The sequence below is a fragment of the Miniopterus schreibersii genome (genome assembly GCF_964146895.1).
Source record: "Miniopterus schreibersii genome assembly, chromosome: 12".
NCBI lineage: Eukaryota > Metazoa > Chordata > Mammalia > Chiroptera > Miniopteridae > Miniopterus > Miniopterus schreibersii.
The window spans coordinates 49,195,846-49,208,857 of NC_138112.1; the positions used below are offsets into that span (position 1 = coordinate 49,195,846).

General features: G+C 52.8%; 1 protein-coding gene across 6 annotated transcripts in view; it reads left to right on the top strand.

Annotated features, from left to right (window-relative positions):
* The first annotated feature begins 6,708 nt into the window (after positions 1–6,708).
* The window catches only part of NELL1 (neural EGFL like 1), a 618,076-nt gene continuing 611,772 nt past the window's right edge, over positions 6,709–13,012 (top strand). For 3 of the 6 annotated variants that reach the window (XM_081154971.1, XM_081154973.1, XM_081154974.1), the window contains exon 1: positions 6,709–6,958. In XM_081154971.1, coding sequence (XP_081011097.1) covers positions 6,904–6,958 — 55 coding nt within the window. In that variant the 5' untranslated portion in view covers positions 6,709–6,903. The remainder of the gene's footprint in view (positions 6,959–13,012) is intronic. The other 3 variants (XM_081154975.1, XM_081154972.1, XM_081154976.1) reach the window with 1 other exon arrangement.

Consider the following 13,012-nt stretch of genomic DNA (forward strand, 5'->3'; position numbering starts at 1 on the left):
ATCTTCCCTAACCCGGTGAGAGGAAGGACAAAAGGATGCCTTCCTCCTGATTTTCCTGCAGTGGGAGGCTAACCATGTTGAGACATGGGACTTCTACCAGAAATAAGGGATCATTTTAAGCCCTGGAGAAGAAGACCGAGTGAGGCTCTGTGGGCAGCCCAGGGCCACTGGACCATAGAAGGCGCCTTCAGGCTGACCCAGGGGATCATCTCTTCCCCATACTTTTGGTTTCGAGGGATTTTCCTTAAACACTCCTGGCCTCTTACCACACTCCTCACTCTCTCCTCTCCTCGAGGGGAGGGAGCTGCCCCTGGTGCTTGTTTCTCAGTGATTCTCTTCTCTTCGCTTCCTCTCTTCATCCAGATCAGCGGGTGGGAGCAGCTGGCTGTGCGGAGGCCCAGCCGGGAGGGCGGGAGGGCAGGTGGCCGTTCCCTCTGGCTTTTGCATCAGGCTGTGCTCTTCCAGCTCTGTCTCTATATTCATAAAGCTGATGTTGGGACTCCTGCTAACTCTTATTTCTCAGTTGGTCAGAACTCATGCAGGGAGCAGGGCTGCTCCTTACTGGGCTCCCAAAGACCTCAGCAAAGAGGCTGAATGCACAGGCTTCATCCCGGGAGAAGCAACAGAGCTTACCAGTTGGGCACGGACGGTGCTGTCCTGCTGCCCGGGTTTGCAGCGTGGTCCAGCCACTCACTTTGCAAATGGTTCTGTTTCCACATCTGTAAAATAGGTTCAAAAATCCCACCGGCCTGGTCAGGTTGTTGAGTAATAAATCCACGGAAAGCACTTAGAGTGGAACCCGCACAGTGACACCTGATAAATGGAGCCACGGGGCGAGGCCGGCTTCTAGGGCCTGTGTGAGGGTAGCGGGTCTGCTTTCCCCTGGCTGGCAGCAATGGATGGCATGTGCTTACACAGCGCTTAACAAAACCTGGGCACGTGCACACCCTGGTTCTTGTCGTCAGAAGCTGGAAACTCATCTGAGATTATTGATGCTGTGGATTAGGAGGGTTTCATCCAAAGAATTATGAGATGCCTTTACCTATATGTCTGTAGATTTTTCCATTTGCCTTCCTACATATTTATACCGAGCTTTGTCCTAGAAAGTGTTTGAAGCTGTAAGAGAGGAGGGCAGTAGTTAATTTAGCAAAATTATGGGTCCCTCTAATTTGAACAGCATTGAAGTTGATCAAAGTAATTGGAGTCAAGAATCCACCTTTCACATAGAATTCATCCATTCACATAAAAACAGAGGCACACGCGTGGATATATTCATTCCACCCCCTTTATGATTGCACGCACATTTCAGGAAGTGAAAACACCCACCCAGGCCAGGCTTGCACAGCTCGGAGACCATCAGGGCTGCTGTGTTTGCGAAGGAAACCCCAGTGTTTTTGCACTTTCCTAGGCTCTGCCAGCAAATTTGCACTTTTATTAGTCTCCTGGAGCTGCCGTAACAAAGTAGTACAAACGAGGAGGCCTAAAACAACAGAAATTTAGTCTCCCAGAGCTCTCGAGATTGGAAGTCTGGGATGAAGGGTTAGTAGGGCCTTTAGGGCAGGATCCTTCCTGGCCTCTTCCAGGCACCCCTTGGCCTGCAGCTGTGACACTTCATGTCTACCTTCGCTGTCACATGGCGTTCTCCCTGTATGTCTCTGTCTTCACATGGCATTTCCCTCTTCTCATAAGGACACAAGTCATATTAAAATTAGGGCCCATTAATGACCTCATCTTAGCCTGAATCCATCTGTAAAGACCCAATTTCCAAGTAAAGGAAGGTACCTGGAGTGAAGGCCTCAACACATATCTGGGGGGGGCACAATCTGATCCGTCGCAGCACTGTCTTCTCATCCCCCACCCCCAGTTTTACAAGGGAACTTGTTGTGTGTCCACAGCATGAAGGTGGTTGAAAGGCTGTGTGGACAGAGGAGGGTGGCTTTGGAAGGGGGTCTGGAGGCCACCGAAGGAGACGGAGAGTTCCTCAGCCTTGGAATCGCCTCTCACTTATGAAGTTAGTTTGGATCCTACAAAGGATTTTTTTTTTTTTTTTTTTTTGCTTTTCCTCTGTGGAATTTGCTGCCCCACATAGAGTCAGCAATGGAGCAGCTCTGGGGACAAGGCAGCCTGACTGTGGGTGAGGCCGACAGAGATGCCAGTTCACGCTGCTTCCCGGGAGAGTGAGCACTGATCCTTCAGCACACACCTAGGGCGCTCCTGGGATGTGCCAGGGACTGTTCCAGGTGGAGAGAATAGCGGCGCACAGCAGAAACCCTGCTCTTGTGGAGCTTACACCACATCGAGGGAGAGAGAATAAATGTCAATGAGTAAGCCACTGTCTCAGATGCTCATAAGCACTATAAAAATAAAGCAGGGTAAGGGGACAGGGAGTGACAGGGGCCAGGTGAGAGGCTGCTTTAGGCAGGTCTCCCGGAGGAGCTGACATGTGAGCAGCAATTTGAGTCATGCAGAGGGTGACCCATACAGCGGCTGTGGAAGGAAAGTTCCAGGGAGAGGAGGCGGCAAGTGTAAAGCCATGAGGATGGTACGAACTTGTAACATGTGAGGACCAGCGAGAGATCTGATCTGGGGTGAGCAAGGGGAGAGCAAACGATGGGCAGGTGGGCAAAGCCTTGTATGATGTTTGGGTTTTTTCAAACTATGATGGAAAAGTGAAGAAGGAATTTTGAGCAAGGGAATGGGGTCCGATACGCATTTTCAAATAGAGACTATGACTGCTGGGGGCTGTGTGTGTAACCAAACTGTCAAGGGCAAGAGCAGAGGCAGAGGGAGCACCGGGGGTCTCGCCCAGGGAGGAGCCGCGGGGGCTGGAGGAAGGCGGGGCCGTGGGCTGAGGGGCGACTGATTTGGGATTTTCCTGGGCGGTCCTGAGGGCCTTAATGGCTTAGACACGAGATACCTGGAAAGCAAGTCTAGGAGGACTCTGGGTTATCTGGTTGGAGTACCTGCTGCAGCCTGGTGCCCTCTCCTTAGAAGAGCGTTTGGGAGGAGGGAAACGTCAAAAGTCCCCATTTAGCCATATTATGATTTTTTTCATGACCATGGAGGAAGTTTTTGAGAAAGCTTTTTTGAGATACAATTCACACACCATACAGTTCACCCGTTTACAGTGTACGATCCAAGGGCTTTTGGTATGTTGTGACTATCCACGAGTTTAGCATCCATCATCATCATCAATTTTAGAACATTTTGTTACCCCTAAAATAAACCTGGCACTCGTTAGCCATCACCTGCTAATCCTTCTTTCCCACAGCCCTGGGCAACCGCTTTCTGTCTGGATAGATTTGCCTATTCAGGACATTTCATATAAATGAAATAATACAATATTATGTGGTCCTTTGTGACGGCTTCTGTCACTTGGCATAATGTTTTCAAGGTTCATCTGTGTTGTAGCATATATCGAAACTTCATTTCTCTTTATTGCTGAATAATATTTTATTGTATAAACATACCACTTTTTTTATGCATTCATCAGCTGATGGATACCGTTTCTCTTTTTTGGGCTGTTTCTCCTTTTTGGCTCTTACAAACATGCTGCTATGAACATTTATGTACAGCTTAGTGCGTAGACATGTTTTCATTTCTCTGGTATACGTACCCAGGAGTGGAATTGCTGGATGACATGGGAACTTTGACTGAAGAACCGTTTCACATTCCACCAGCAGTATATGAGGGTTCTAGATTTCCTGCTTCCTTGTCAACATTTATTATGTCTTTTTGATTTTAGCCATCCCTAGTGGGTGGGAAGTGATTTCTCATTATGGTTTTGATCTGCTTTTCCCAGATGGCTGATAATGTTGAGCATCTTTTCATGTGTTTATTGGTTGCTTGTATATGTTTTTTGGAGAAATGTCTACTCAGAGGCTTTGCCCATTTTTAAATTGGGCTCTATTTGTCTTTTACTATTGAGTTATAATAGTTTTTAATAAATACAAGTCTCTATGAGGTATGTGGCTTGCACACTTTTTTTTTCAGTTCTGTGGGTTGTCTTTTCACTTCCTGTGGTGTCCTTTGAAGTACAAATGTTTTTAATTTTGATGATGTGGCCATATAGCATTTAAGATACCTAAAAAATAGGTATGTAAGCCTGGGGTTCAAATGAGAGGCTGGGGCTGGAGAGACACATTTGGGAATCATCCACATAGATAGTGGTTGAAGCCATCAGGCTGGTCGAGAAGACAGAGTGAGTGTGGCTGGAAGAGAAGGCGCAGGCTGAGTCCTAAGGCTCGCCAACAGTTAGCGATTAGGAAAAAGAGACAATGGGATGATCAAAGGAAGCTCCAGGCTCCTGGAAAAACCATGGAGAGGAGGCCATTCGGAAGGGCAGGGTGGACATGGGACACGGCATTGGGTAAATCAAGACTCATTGCTGCATCCACCGAGTACAGTTCCCATTACAATATCCCTACATCAAGCACAAACAGCCATGTAGTCCCTTCATTGTCACTGCAGAGATTTGCCCGGCCAATTCTATGAAGGTGACCTTAGCCTAACAGGTCCGCACATTCAAAGTCCCCACTCGAGAAATGCACTTGTAGGAGGAGGCTGAAGTGCTTAGTGGTCTAGGAAGATTTATGACCTTGTCCAGATGAACTCTTGTTTCTGTTAGTGGTTGTGATGCTGCAGAGCTTTGACAGAACATATGTCTTGCTTTACTTTTTAATGGAACATGCTAGAAGCCCGATCCCACAGGACCAACTAATTATACAGAGACTTTAAGATAGAGCTCCAAGGGTCTTACTCAGACCACATTTTTTTCCCTTGGTTGGGGTCACTGGGACTTCTAGGGATTCTGGGATTCCTGAGATCAATAAAAAGGCCTTTGAAACAACAGTTCAAAGCAACTAAAAGCTGCTCCTGCTGAGGTTTCCTTAAAAACTGCGGAGGAGAGAGTGGCATGCCTCTCACAGCACAACGTGGTTTGTGGGTACCCCCATTCATAAGGCCTAACTACACCTGAGGAATTCTGTGTTCTTCAAGATGTGTGATTTTAATGTTAGCTTTAAATGTAACAAGCTCCAGGAAAGTGCCTGGGAAAAGTGCCGACTCTGTAATGAAAACAGAAAATCAAGGCAGACAGATCCCTCCTGGGCCTGAGCGGAATCCCAGAAGACGCGGAGAATCATTTTAGTCTTGACATCCGTTTATCTCTCGCTCTTTCCGCCCGAGGCCTGGAGTGGGCAGCACACTTCTTTGTTGACTTCCCTCTTTCTCTCTCACCTGGCAGGAGCTGGAATTTACCTGCTTGATCTCTTTTTCCACCTGCCAAAGGACCACACCGTGAAGGGCCAAGTGGGACAGTGACTTGCACAACAGAAATATCCAGAAAAATAGGGCAGAGATCGGAAGGACATGTAGACACAACCTTCTCTCTTAATAAGCAGCGCTGCTAGTTTGGTGACTTCCCATGGGGGCTTCTGGGGTCACAGCTATGTAGGGGTTAGGAATAGGGGAAAGGGGGCGGGAGAAGTGACCAGGGCAGGTCCCTACTCTGGTGCTCAGGAAATGAGGGAGGGCTGTTCCAAGAAGTTCCCCTCTCTCCCCTGGGACCCCTGTTGAACGTATAAAAGGGGTGGTGGGCTCTCAGAGAGGGTGGCCCGGGGTGAGCAGGCTGGGGAGCTTTAAGTCCTGCGGGGCTCCTGTGGTGTAAATCAGAGGCTCTGTCGTCGGGCTTCATGACTCTGCATCTAGTTACAAACAGCATTCCCGGGTGGGAGGGAGACAGCCTGGGAGATCCTCACTGAGAAGGCCGGGCCTGGAGCAGAGAGGGAGGAGGGCTTCTCCCGGGGCCCACTGGGGAAAACAAAGCCCAGCTTTTCTCTTAGGGGATGGAGCTGGGGTGGAGGTGCGGGGGGGGGGGGGGGGGGGGTGTCCTGGAGGAACCCTAGGACAGGCCAAAATGGGACCATGAGAGCAGAATGGGGCTTTTGACAAAACCATCAAGAAAGTCTTCCAAGGGAAAAAAATGATGAGGAATTTCCCCTATGTGGCAGCATTTGCCCTGCAGAACGGGAAGGTTTGCAAACAGGCTCCCCAGACCGCACGGTGACTGGCTCCGGCCGGCACCTGTTTTCTGCGCCCGCCGCCTCAGCGCCCTCTCCCTGACCCGCCCCCCTTTCCGTGCACGGGGTCGGGGGCCCCGGGGAGAGCAGACGGGAGGCGCACGTGGGCGCCGGGGCTCAGCCGTCACCCGCCGCAGCGCCCCGCGCGCCGCCCCACTCAGCCGCCTGAGCAAATCCCGACTGATTGCTTTCCAGGGAGGGGCCGGGCGCGCCGTGGCACCTCCTCGGTTAGGGTGTTCCCGGGAAAAAGCCCACCCGCGAGGGCCCCGCGGTGCCTCGTCGCGACCGGCATGAACTGTGGCAACTTCGGCGGCCCCCGCGGCAGCGCCGAGCCGGAGGCGGCGACCGCGGCGAGGCGGGCTCGCCGGGGCCGGAGCGTGTGAAACGCGCGCCCGGCGCCTCCGCCGCCTGCGTTTCGGCCGCGGGTCCCGGGACTCCAGCTCGGGTGCTCCCGGGGGCAGCGGCCGCCGCGCCTGCAGCTTTGCGGGCACCGGAGAGCCCCGGATCCCCGCGCCGAGCGCGACCCGCCGGCGCGGCCGAGCCCCGCGCTCCGCCCCAGCCCGAGGCCAGCGCAGCCGCAGCGGGGGCCGGGCCGGAGCCCCGCACGGTCGCCGCCCGCCGTGGGGGGCGGGCTGGGGGCGGGGCGGCCAGGGTCGCCTTCCCGGGCGCTACCTCCGAGCGCAGCACCCCGCGCCGCCGAGCCGCCGCCCCCGTCGCCCGCCAGCAAGTTTGGCGGCGCCGATCCCCGCGCGCCTCGGGATCCGGGCGCATTTCTTTCCTCCCGGCTTCCGCACGCCCCGGTCGGCGGGGACCCTCGGGAACGATGCCGATGGACGTGATTTTAGTCGTGTGGTTCTGTGTGTGCACCGCCAGGACAGGTAAGAGCGGCTGGGGCGGTCAGAGGGGTTCAGGGAAAGCGGGGACCCCCCTCCGCTGTGCCCAGCGCCCACGCCAGCTTCGGGAGACCTGCAGCCGGTCTCCGCGCTGGTCCCGGGGAGGGCGGCGCGGACGGGTCCCTGCGCCCCCTCTGCCCTGCTCCTGGGAAGTGGGACTCCCAGGCTGGGAGATGCCCCCGAGGGGTGCCCCCTTCCAGGGGGACGCAGGAGCGAGGGGCGCGGCCGGGGGAGCGCACCCTTCTGCTGCTAGTAGCCGGTGGGTGGAAACCCACCGCAGGGCGGGCCCGCGAGCCCCGCACCCCAGAACTTGAAAGGTGCGCTGGAGATCGCGCCCCGCGCCCCGCCGGGCGGAGCAGGGGCGGCCGCGGGAGCCGCACCCGCAGAGGGAGCGCTTCCGGCTGGTGGGCGCCGCGGGGCCGGGAGGGCGCGGCGCGGGGCGCGGGCGGCGCGAGCCCCGGGTTTCCGCGCGCTCCTCCCGTCCCCTCCCGACTCTCCCCAGGGGAACTCCAGGAGTATTCTCCCCCCCCCCTTCCCCTGCGCCCGAGGGCTGGACGTACAATTTTTGGGGAATTGGAGCGGTAGACGGTCGGGGAGATGTTCCCAAGCGCCACACCAGCCTTCCCTCGCTGTAACTGCAGGCTGGAGGCTGTGCAGGGGCGTGGGGCGGGGGCAAGGGGAATTGGCGTAATTTTCTGAAGTCCCCACTTCCTTCTGCCTCCAGACACGCAGTTGTGAGGACGCCGGGCGCACCTCCATCCTTCAGCTTCCACTCGCCCCCCCCGCCCCCCCCCGCATGTCCGCTGGGGTTGGGGGACCCGCCGTCTGCCGCCTCCTCCCAGAGGCTAGTAGATGTGGAAGGGCGGGGGTGGGGTGGCGTGGAGTAGGGAATTGGAAAATGAGGGCTCTCGGATGAGGGGTGCGCGCGGCGAGTTTATATTCCTACCCCGGCCAGCCCCGCTACGCGCTGCCCATTTGAACCCCAGATTGGGCGTGTAGTCATTGCCTGTCCGTTTGTCGTTTCCGCTTTTCCCGGTCTTATTTCCCTTCTCCAGAGGCATAGCCTCCTTCCCAGGCTAGACAGCAAGTTCATCCCGAGAGGGCCGGGGAGTGGGGCGGGGGCCGGCCTCGGTTGGCTCCAAAGTTCCCTCGCCCGCCCCAGGCGCCCCTCTCAGGCAGTTGGCTCGCGGGAGGATCGTGGAGTTGGGCGGCTTGGACACTTCTGCTGCTCTTCACATTGTTGCCAGGGCGGAGCTGGGCAGCAGGTTTCTTTTTGCTCAATGCAAGAGCGTCGTGTGTGCCCCGCGCCACGGACAAAAGAATCTCCAGGCCTTTCCTGTCCGCGATCCCCAGGCTTCGCAGAGGCGGAGCTCAGCCCCGCTTAGAATAGTTGTTTGTGGAGTTCAGGCCCATCCGGCTGCCGTTCGTCTTTTAAAAACCAAGAACAAAGTGGAAGAAACGCGCCCCCGGAAGATCAGGACGCGCGAGGCTAGTGCGGAGCGCGGGCCCCTAGCCCCGGGCGCGGGGCGCGTCTTACGGGGGAACCCGGAGAAACTAGGTGGGGGAGGGGCGCCCGTCGGTCATTTCACACCCTCAGGCGCACAGGCCCAGCTCCTTTGTTCTCATTACTTACTTGAAAAGTCAGCAAAAAGTGCCTCCCTGCAGGAGTGGACTGCGCCTCGGGGCGCACTGCTTGTGGAGACCTTTAGGAACGTGGCCTTCCCCTTCCCCACACCAAGCTCCTTCGCGTCTTGTAAAAACTCACTTGTAGGGAAGATTCATTCATGTATTTATTAATTCGTTCCATAGGCAGTTGGGTGTCTTGCTGGCTGCCAGGATGGACCCTTGACTTCCAGCAACTTACAGTTCAGCTGAGAATCTAGATAGAAACTGGAAACCTTAAAATTTTTTTTAATTGGGGTAACATTAGTTAATAACATTATGTAGGTTTCAGATGTACAACGCTGTGATACTTGATCTGTGTATTGCACTGTGTACTCACCACCCAAAGTCTAGTCTTCCCTCACCATGACTCCCTTTACCCTTTCATTCCCCCCCGACCCAGCACTTTTACTCTTATTCTACAGTGTGATGGGGAAGGGCTGGGAAAGAGGTGGGAGTGTCAGTTTGCCTTGAGGAAATACAGAGGAGGGAGAGTGGGAGTGAATTCTGGGGAGGGGTGGTTGGTGGTCAGGGAAAGCTTTAATCAGGAGGTGCCCCCTGGGAGTGGTCTTGAGGGCTTTGTAGGGAGTTTTCCAGGTGGGCAGAGTGGGGAAAGCATTCCAGGCGGAGGGCACAGCTTGTGCAAAGGCAGGGGGCATGGGAGGGTCTGCCCAGTGGTGGTGGCAGTTGCTTAGGGAGCCAGGGTTCCCAGTGCCACTTGGCACGGCTTGAACACCAGAGGCCACATGTTCCTTCTGCGGAAATCATCAGAGGAATCAGAGAGAAGGGTGTGTGAGTGATTATATCTCAGTTTTTTCACTTAGACTTTATTGTAGCCTGAGGGGGTGTGATTAACGGCTTTCTGGGGGCAGCCTCTTTGATTTTGCCCAGACCATCATTTCTGCATTACACATCCATCTTCCTAGGTAGCAGAGGCTGGCCTTGTGATTAGTTTATCAGAATCCAAACAGCCGCTTGGAAAGTTTATTTGTCAAGTGGGACAATTGTTGTCTGGGCTGTTAACAGTCCAAGATGAAATAAGCATGTGGTACACTTAGCGAGCCGCTCAGATATCCCTGCCTTTTAATGGAAATGAATAGATGGTATCAGGCACATTTTAATTAAAGCAGCACCGCAGTGCAGTAGCAGTTACATAGGAAAAGATCTAATGATAGGTGTCACAGGAAGCTGCTTAAATTGTTCATTGTTCGGAGAACTTTAGAGAGTAGAGTGGAGTTAAGATAGGAGGTGCTGTTCTCCAGTTCTGTTATGGGTGAAAAATAATTCTGGGATTTCCAGGTATTACTAATAATGGAAATTTCAAAGGCTAAAATAATAGCAATAACAGCACATTATGTCCATGAGTTTTCTCCAATGGCATGGAAGTGTAAATGACATAAAACTCAGTAATCACTTGGTTTTCCAGTTTGTTTTAGTTACCAGGGTAGAGGGGTGGAGGTAGCCCCAGGGGCCAAGCGAATGCCTTTTGCTGCCACCAGCTGGAAAGGAGAGATTTTCTTTTTGAAACACCTATGCTGTTGATTAACTATGAACTGAATAGCGCTGTGGACGAGCCCCCAGCCTCTAGTGATCATGTGAAATATTGGCTGATTGGAACAGGCCTAGAGCATATTCTTCAAGGATATTGCTTTTGGGGTATTAATAACTTCTGTAGGAGTCTGGGGGCCCAAATTCGATCAGGTGGTTGTGAAATCTTGCTGTGAAATGAGGTCTTGGAGCATCTCTCCAGCATCACATTCCTCTGCATGGGCCAGGGGAAAGCTGCCATCATGGACAAAGAGCCAGATTAGATTCAAAGTGAGCCAGACCCAGAAGGATTTGCTTGGAAGCTTAGGCCCGTTACCCTGAAAGTGGACTGAGTGGGTCTGGCCCTGAATACTCCCCTGGGCAGGGCTGAGGATCGGCCAGCAGCCACGGCAGGTGTCCTGAGAGACTAGGGTGGAGGTGCTGAATCCCAGAGCCAGGCCCCAAGTGCCTCTGAGACATTGACACTCTGCCTTCTAGGTTTTAAAAAATATTTCTTCTGGAGAAGCTTTTTTATACTGCTTAATTCCAATTCTTAGCTTCAGTCATTTGTAGAGCACTTATGGCCAAAGTAGAAAACTGTAATAGAGTTTCTTTGGAAAGGGCAGCAGCTCCATGCTTGGACAAGAAGCAGAAACATTAAAATGAAAGAATTATTTTTAATGGAATGAACACTCATACTACGTAAGGTCCGGGAGAGACCTTGTAAGTGCTGTCTTATTAATAAATGTTCTGATTCCTCAGGCAGTGTGCAAAGTGCTGTCTTTTACACGTGCAGCTATTGGCACGGGGCATTTTCATCCTGAGGGGACCAATTAAAATAAGAGAAGAAAACCGTATCTAGAAGCTTTACTGGTTTCTCTTGTTCTGTTTTTGTGGGACAAGAGCAATACAGTGACCTTAAAGCCAGGGAAGCCCCTTCACTTGTAGGTTGTAGGGGAAGGGGTGACTGTAGGTTTAATGTCTAGATTTCACAGAGCAAAGCCAGAGTGAGGGCCTTTCTAGGTCAGTTGGGCAAGTGGAGGGGTTGGGGGGAAGGGGGCCATCTGTACCTTTTGTATGATTCCATCAGAGTGGGGGACCAGGGAGCTGGAAGAGTCTGGAAAGCTGGTCTTATGACAGATGCAGCAAACCTCAGATGTGCTAGGACTGTTCCCATATTTATCACTGAAACCTCACGAGCCTGGGAGGCAGGTGTGATCATCCCCGTTTTATGGATGAGGGAACTGAGGCTCGGAGAAATAGAGGGATTTTTCCAAGCGTGCAGAGTTAGGGGATGAGAAAGGGCTGAAACTGTCTTAGTTTAGGGTTGTCTCCACAACACTTTCTGGGTTGAGGGTGCTGTGTTCTTATTTGGGGACAGGGATCCAAGGGCTCCACTGGGGTGTTTTGTCAATGCCTCATAATCTGTTTGGGTGCCGTTTAGGCTTGTCCAGCTGCAGGGCTCCTAGTCTGAGAGATTTGGGCATTGTAAGGATGACCATCATGGTGGGTCTTTAGTCCCTGCGTGTCGGCTGTCACCACAATAACATGCATAACAAGCTACCAAAAACTCAGTGGCCTAAAACAACATTTATTTTGGTGCACGTGCCTGTAGATTGGTTTGCTGTCGGCTGATCTAGGCCAGGTTGGCTGGGTGTGGTTTCAACTCAGGTAAGCTATGTGCTCCTCCTGTCCCCGTCTTTCTGGACCAGCGGGCCAGCAGGGCCATGGTTTCTCATCATTGTGCAGAGGGACACGAGGACATTCACACCTCTGCTCGGGTGACGTCACTAACCATCCCAGTGACCCCAACAAGGTACATGGCCAGGCTCAAAGTCAAGGGATGGGTAGTTCACTCCCACTCTAGTGGAGGGAGCTGCACAGCCACACAGCAGAGGGTGTGGATATGGGTGTGTGTGTGTGTAAAGATTTGAGGCCAATAATTCAGCCAACCACAGTCCTTTTAGACAGTTTCCTTGGCCCGAATGCTGTCCCATCTTCTCATGGTTTCCCCAGATATGCATGTTTCTCTGAGGTCATTGCACCCAAAGCAGTGATTATGCATCAAGTTAATTAATTGGGTCCTAAATTCAGGGCCTGCCAGGTTGGGCCCTGTGCAAGGCACTGGGGCTACAGGAATGCTTCCTTTCTCTCGTGTCCAGCTATTCCCCAGAGCACTTTGCAAATTCCTGTCCAGACAAAGACCAGCATGGAGGTCCTCTGAGATCACTCTTGATTTAAGTTCTGCCGTATCAGTGTAGAGCACTATAGGTCAAACTGACATATTAGTTCCTTTCTGGCCATTTCAAGGAGAGCACAGAACTGCTGGTAACTGAGCTCACTTGGAGGAAAACATCACCAGTCTCAAGAGGCCCATGCTAGTACTACTTGAGCAGGTAGATACCCATTTAGCTCAGTGCTTCAGTAGGCACTCAGTCAGTCTTTATGAATTAAGTCCGATGGAAACTTAATGAGACCATAATGTAAATCAGAACATATCTCACTCCTCTGTCCCTTAAACACGCCTTAGAGCCCTCCAATGACGTCTCATTGCAATGAGAACGACCCCTGTCTCCTTGCTGTGGCTCACAAGGCAGGTCCTACTCTTTGGCCTCATTTTCTGCCACTCTCCCCTCCCCCAGCCCACTCTGCTCCAGCCACACTAACCTTGTCTCTGTTCCTTGAATGGGCCAACTTTGTTCCTGGTTTGCTCTTGCTGTTCTCTAAACCTGGAGAGATTTTCCTCCAGACTTCCCATCTCCAGTCCCTTCTCGTCATTTAGGTTTCAGCTCAGAAGAACCTTCCCTGGCCATCCTTTCTAAAGCCCCACGCAAATTGCTTTCTCTTCCA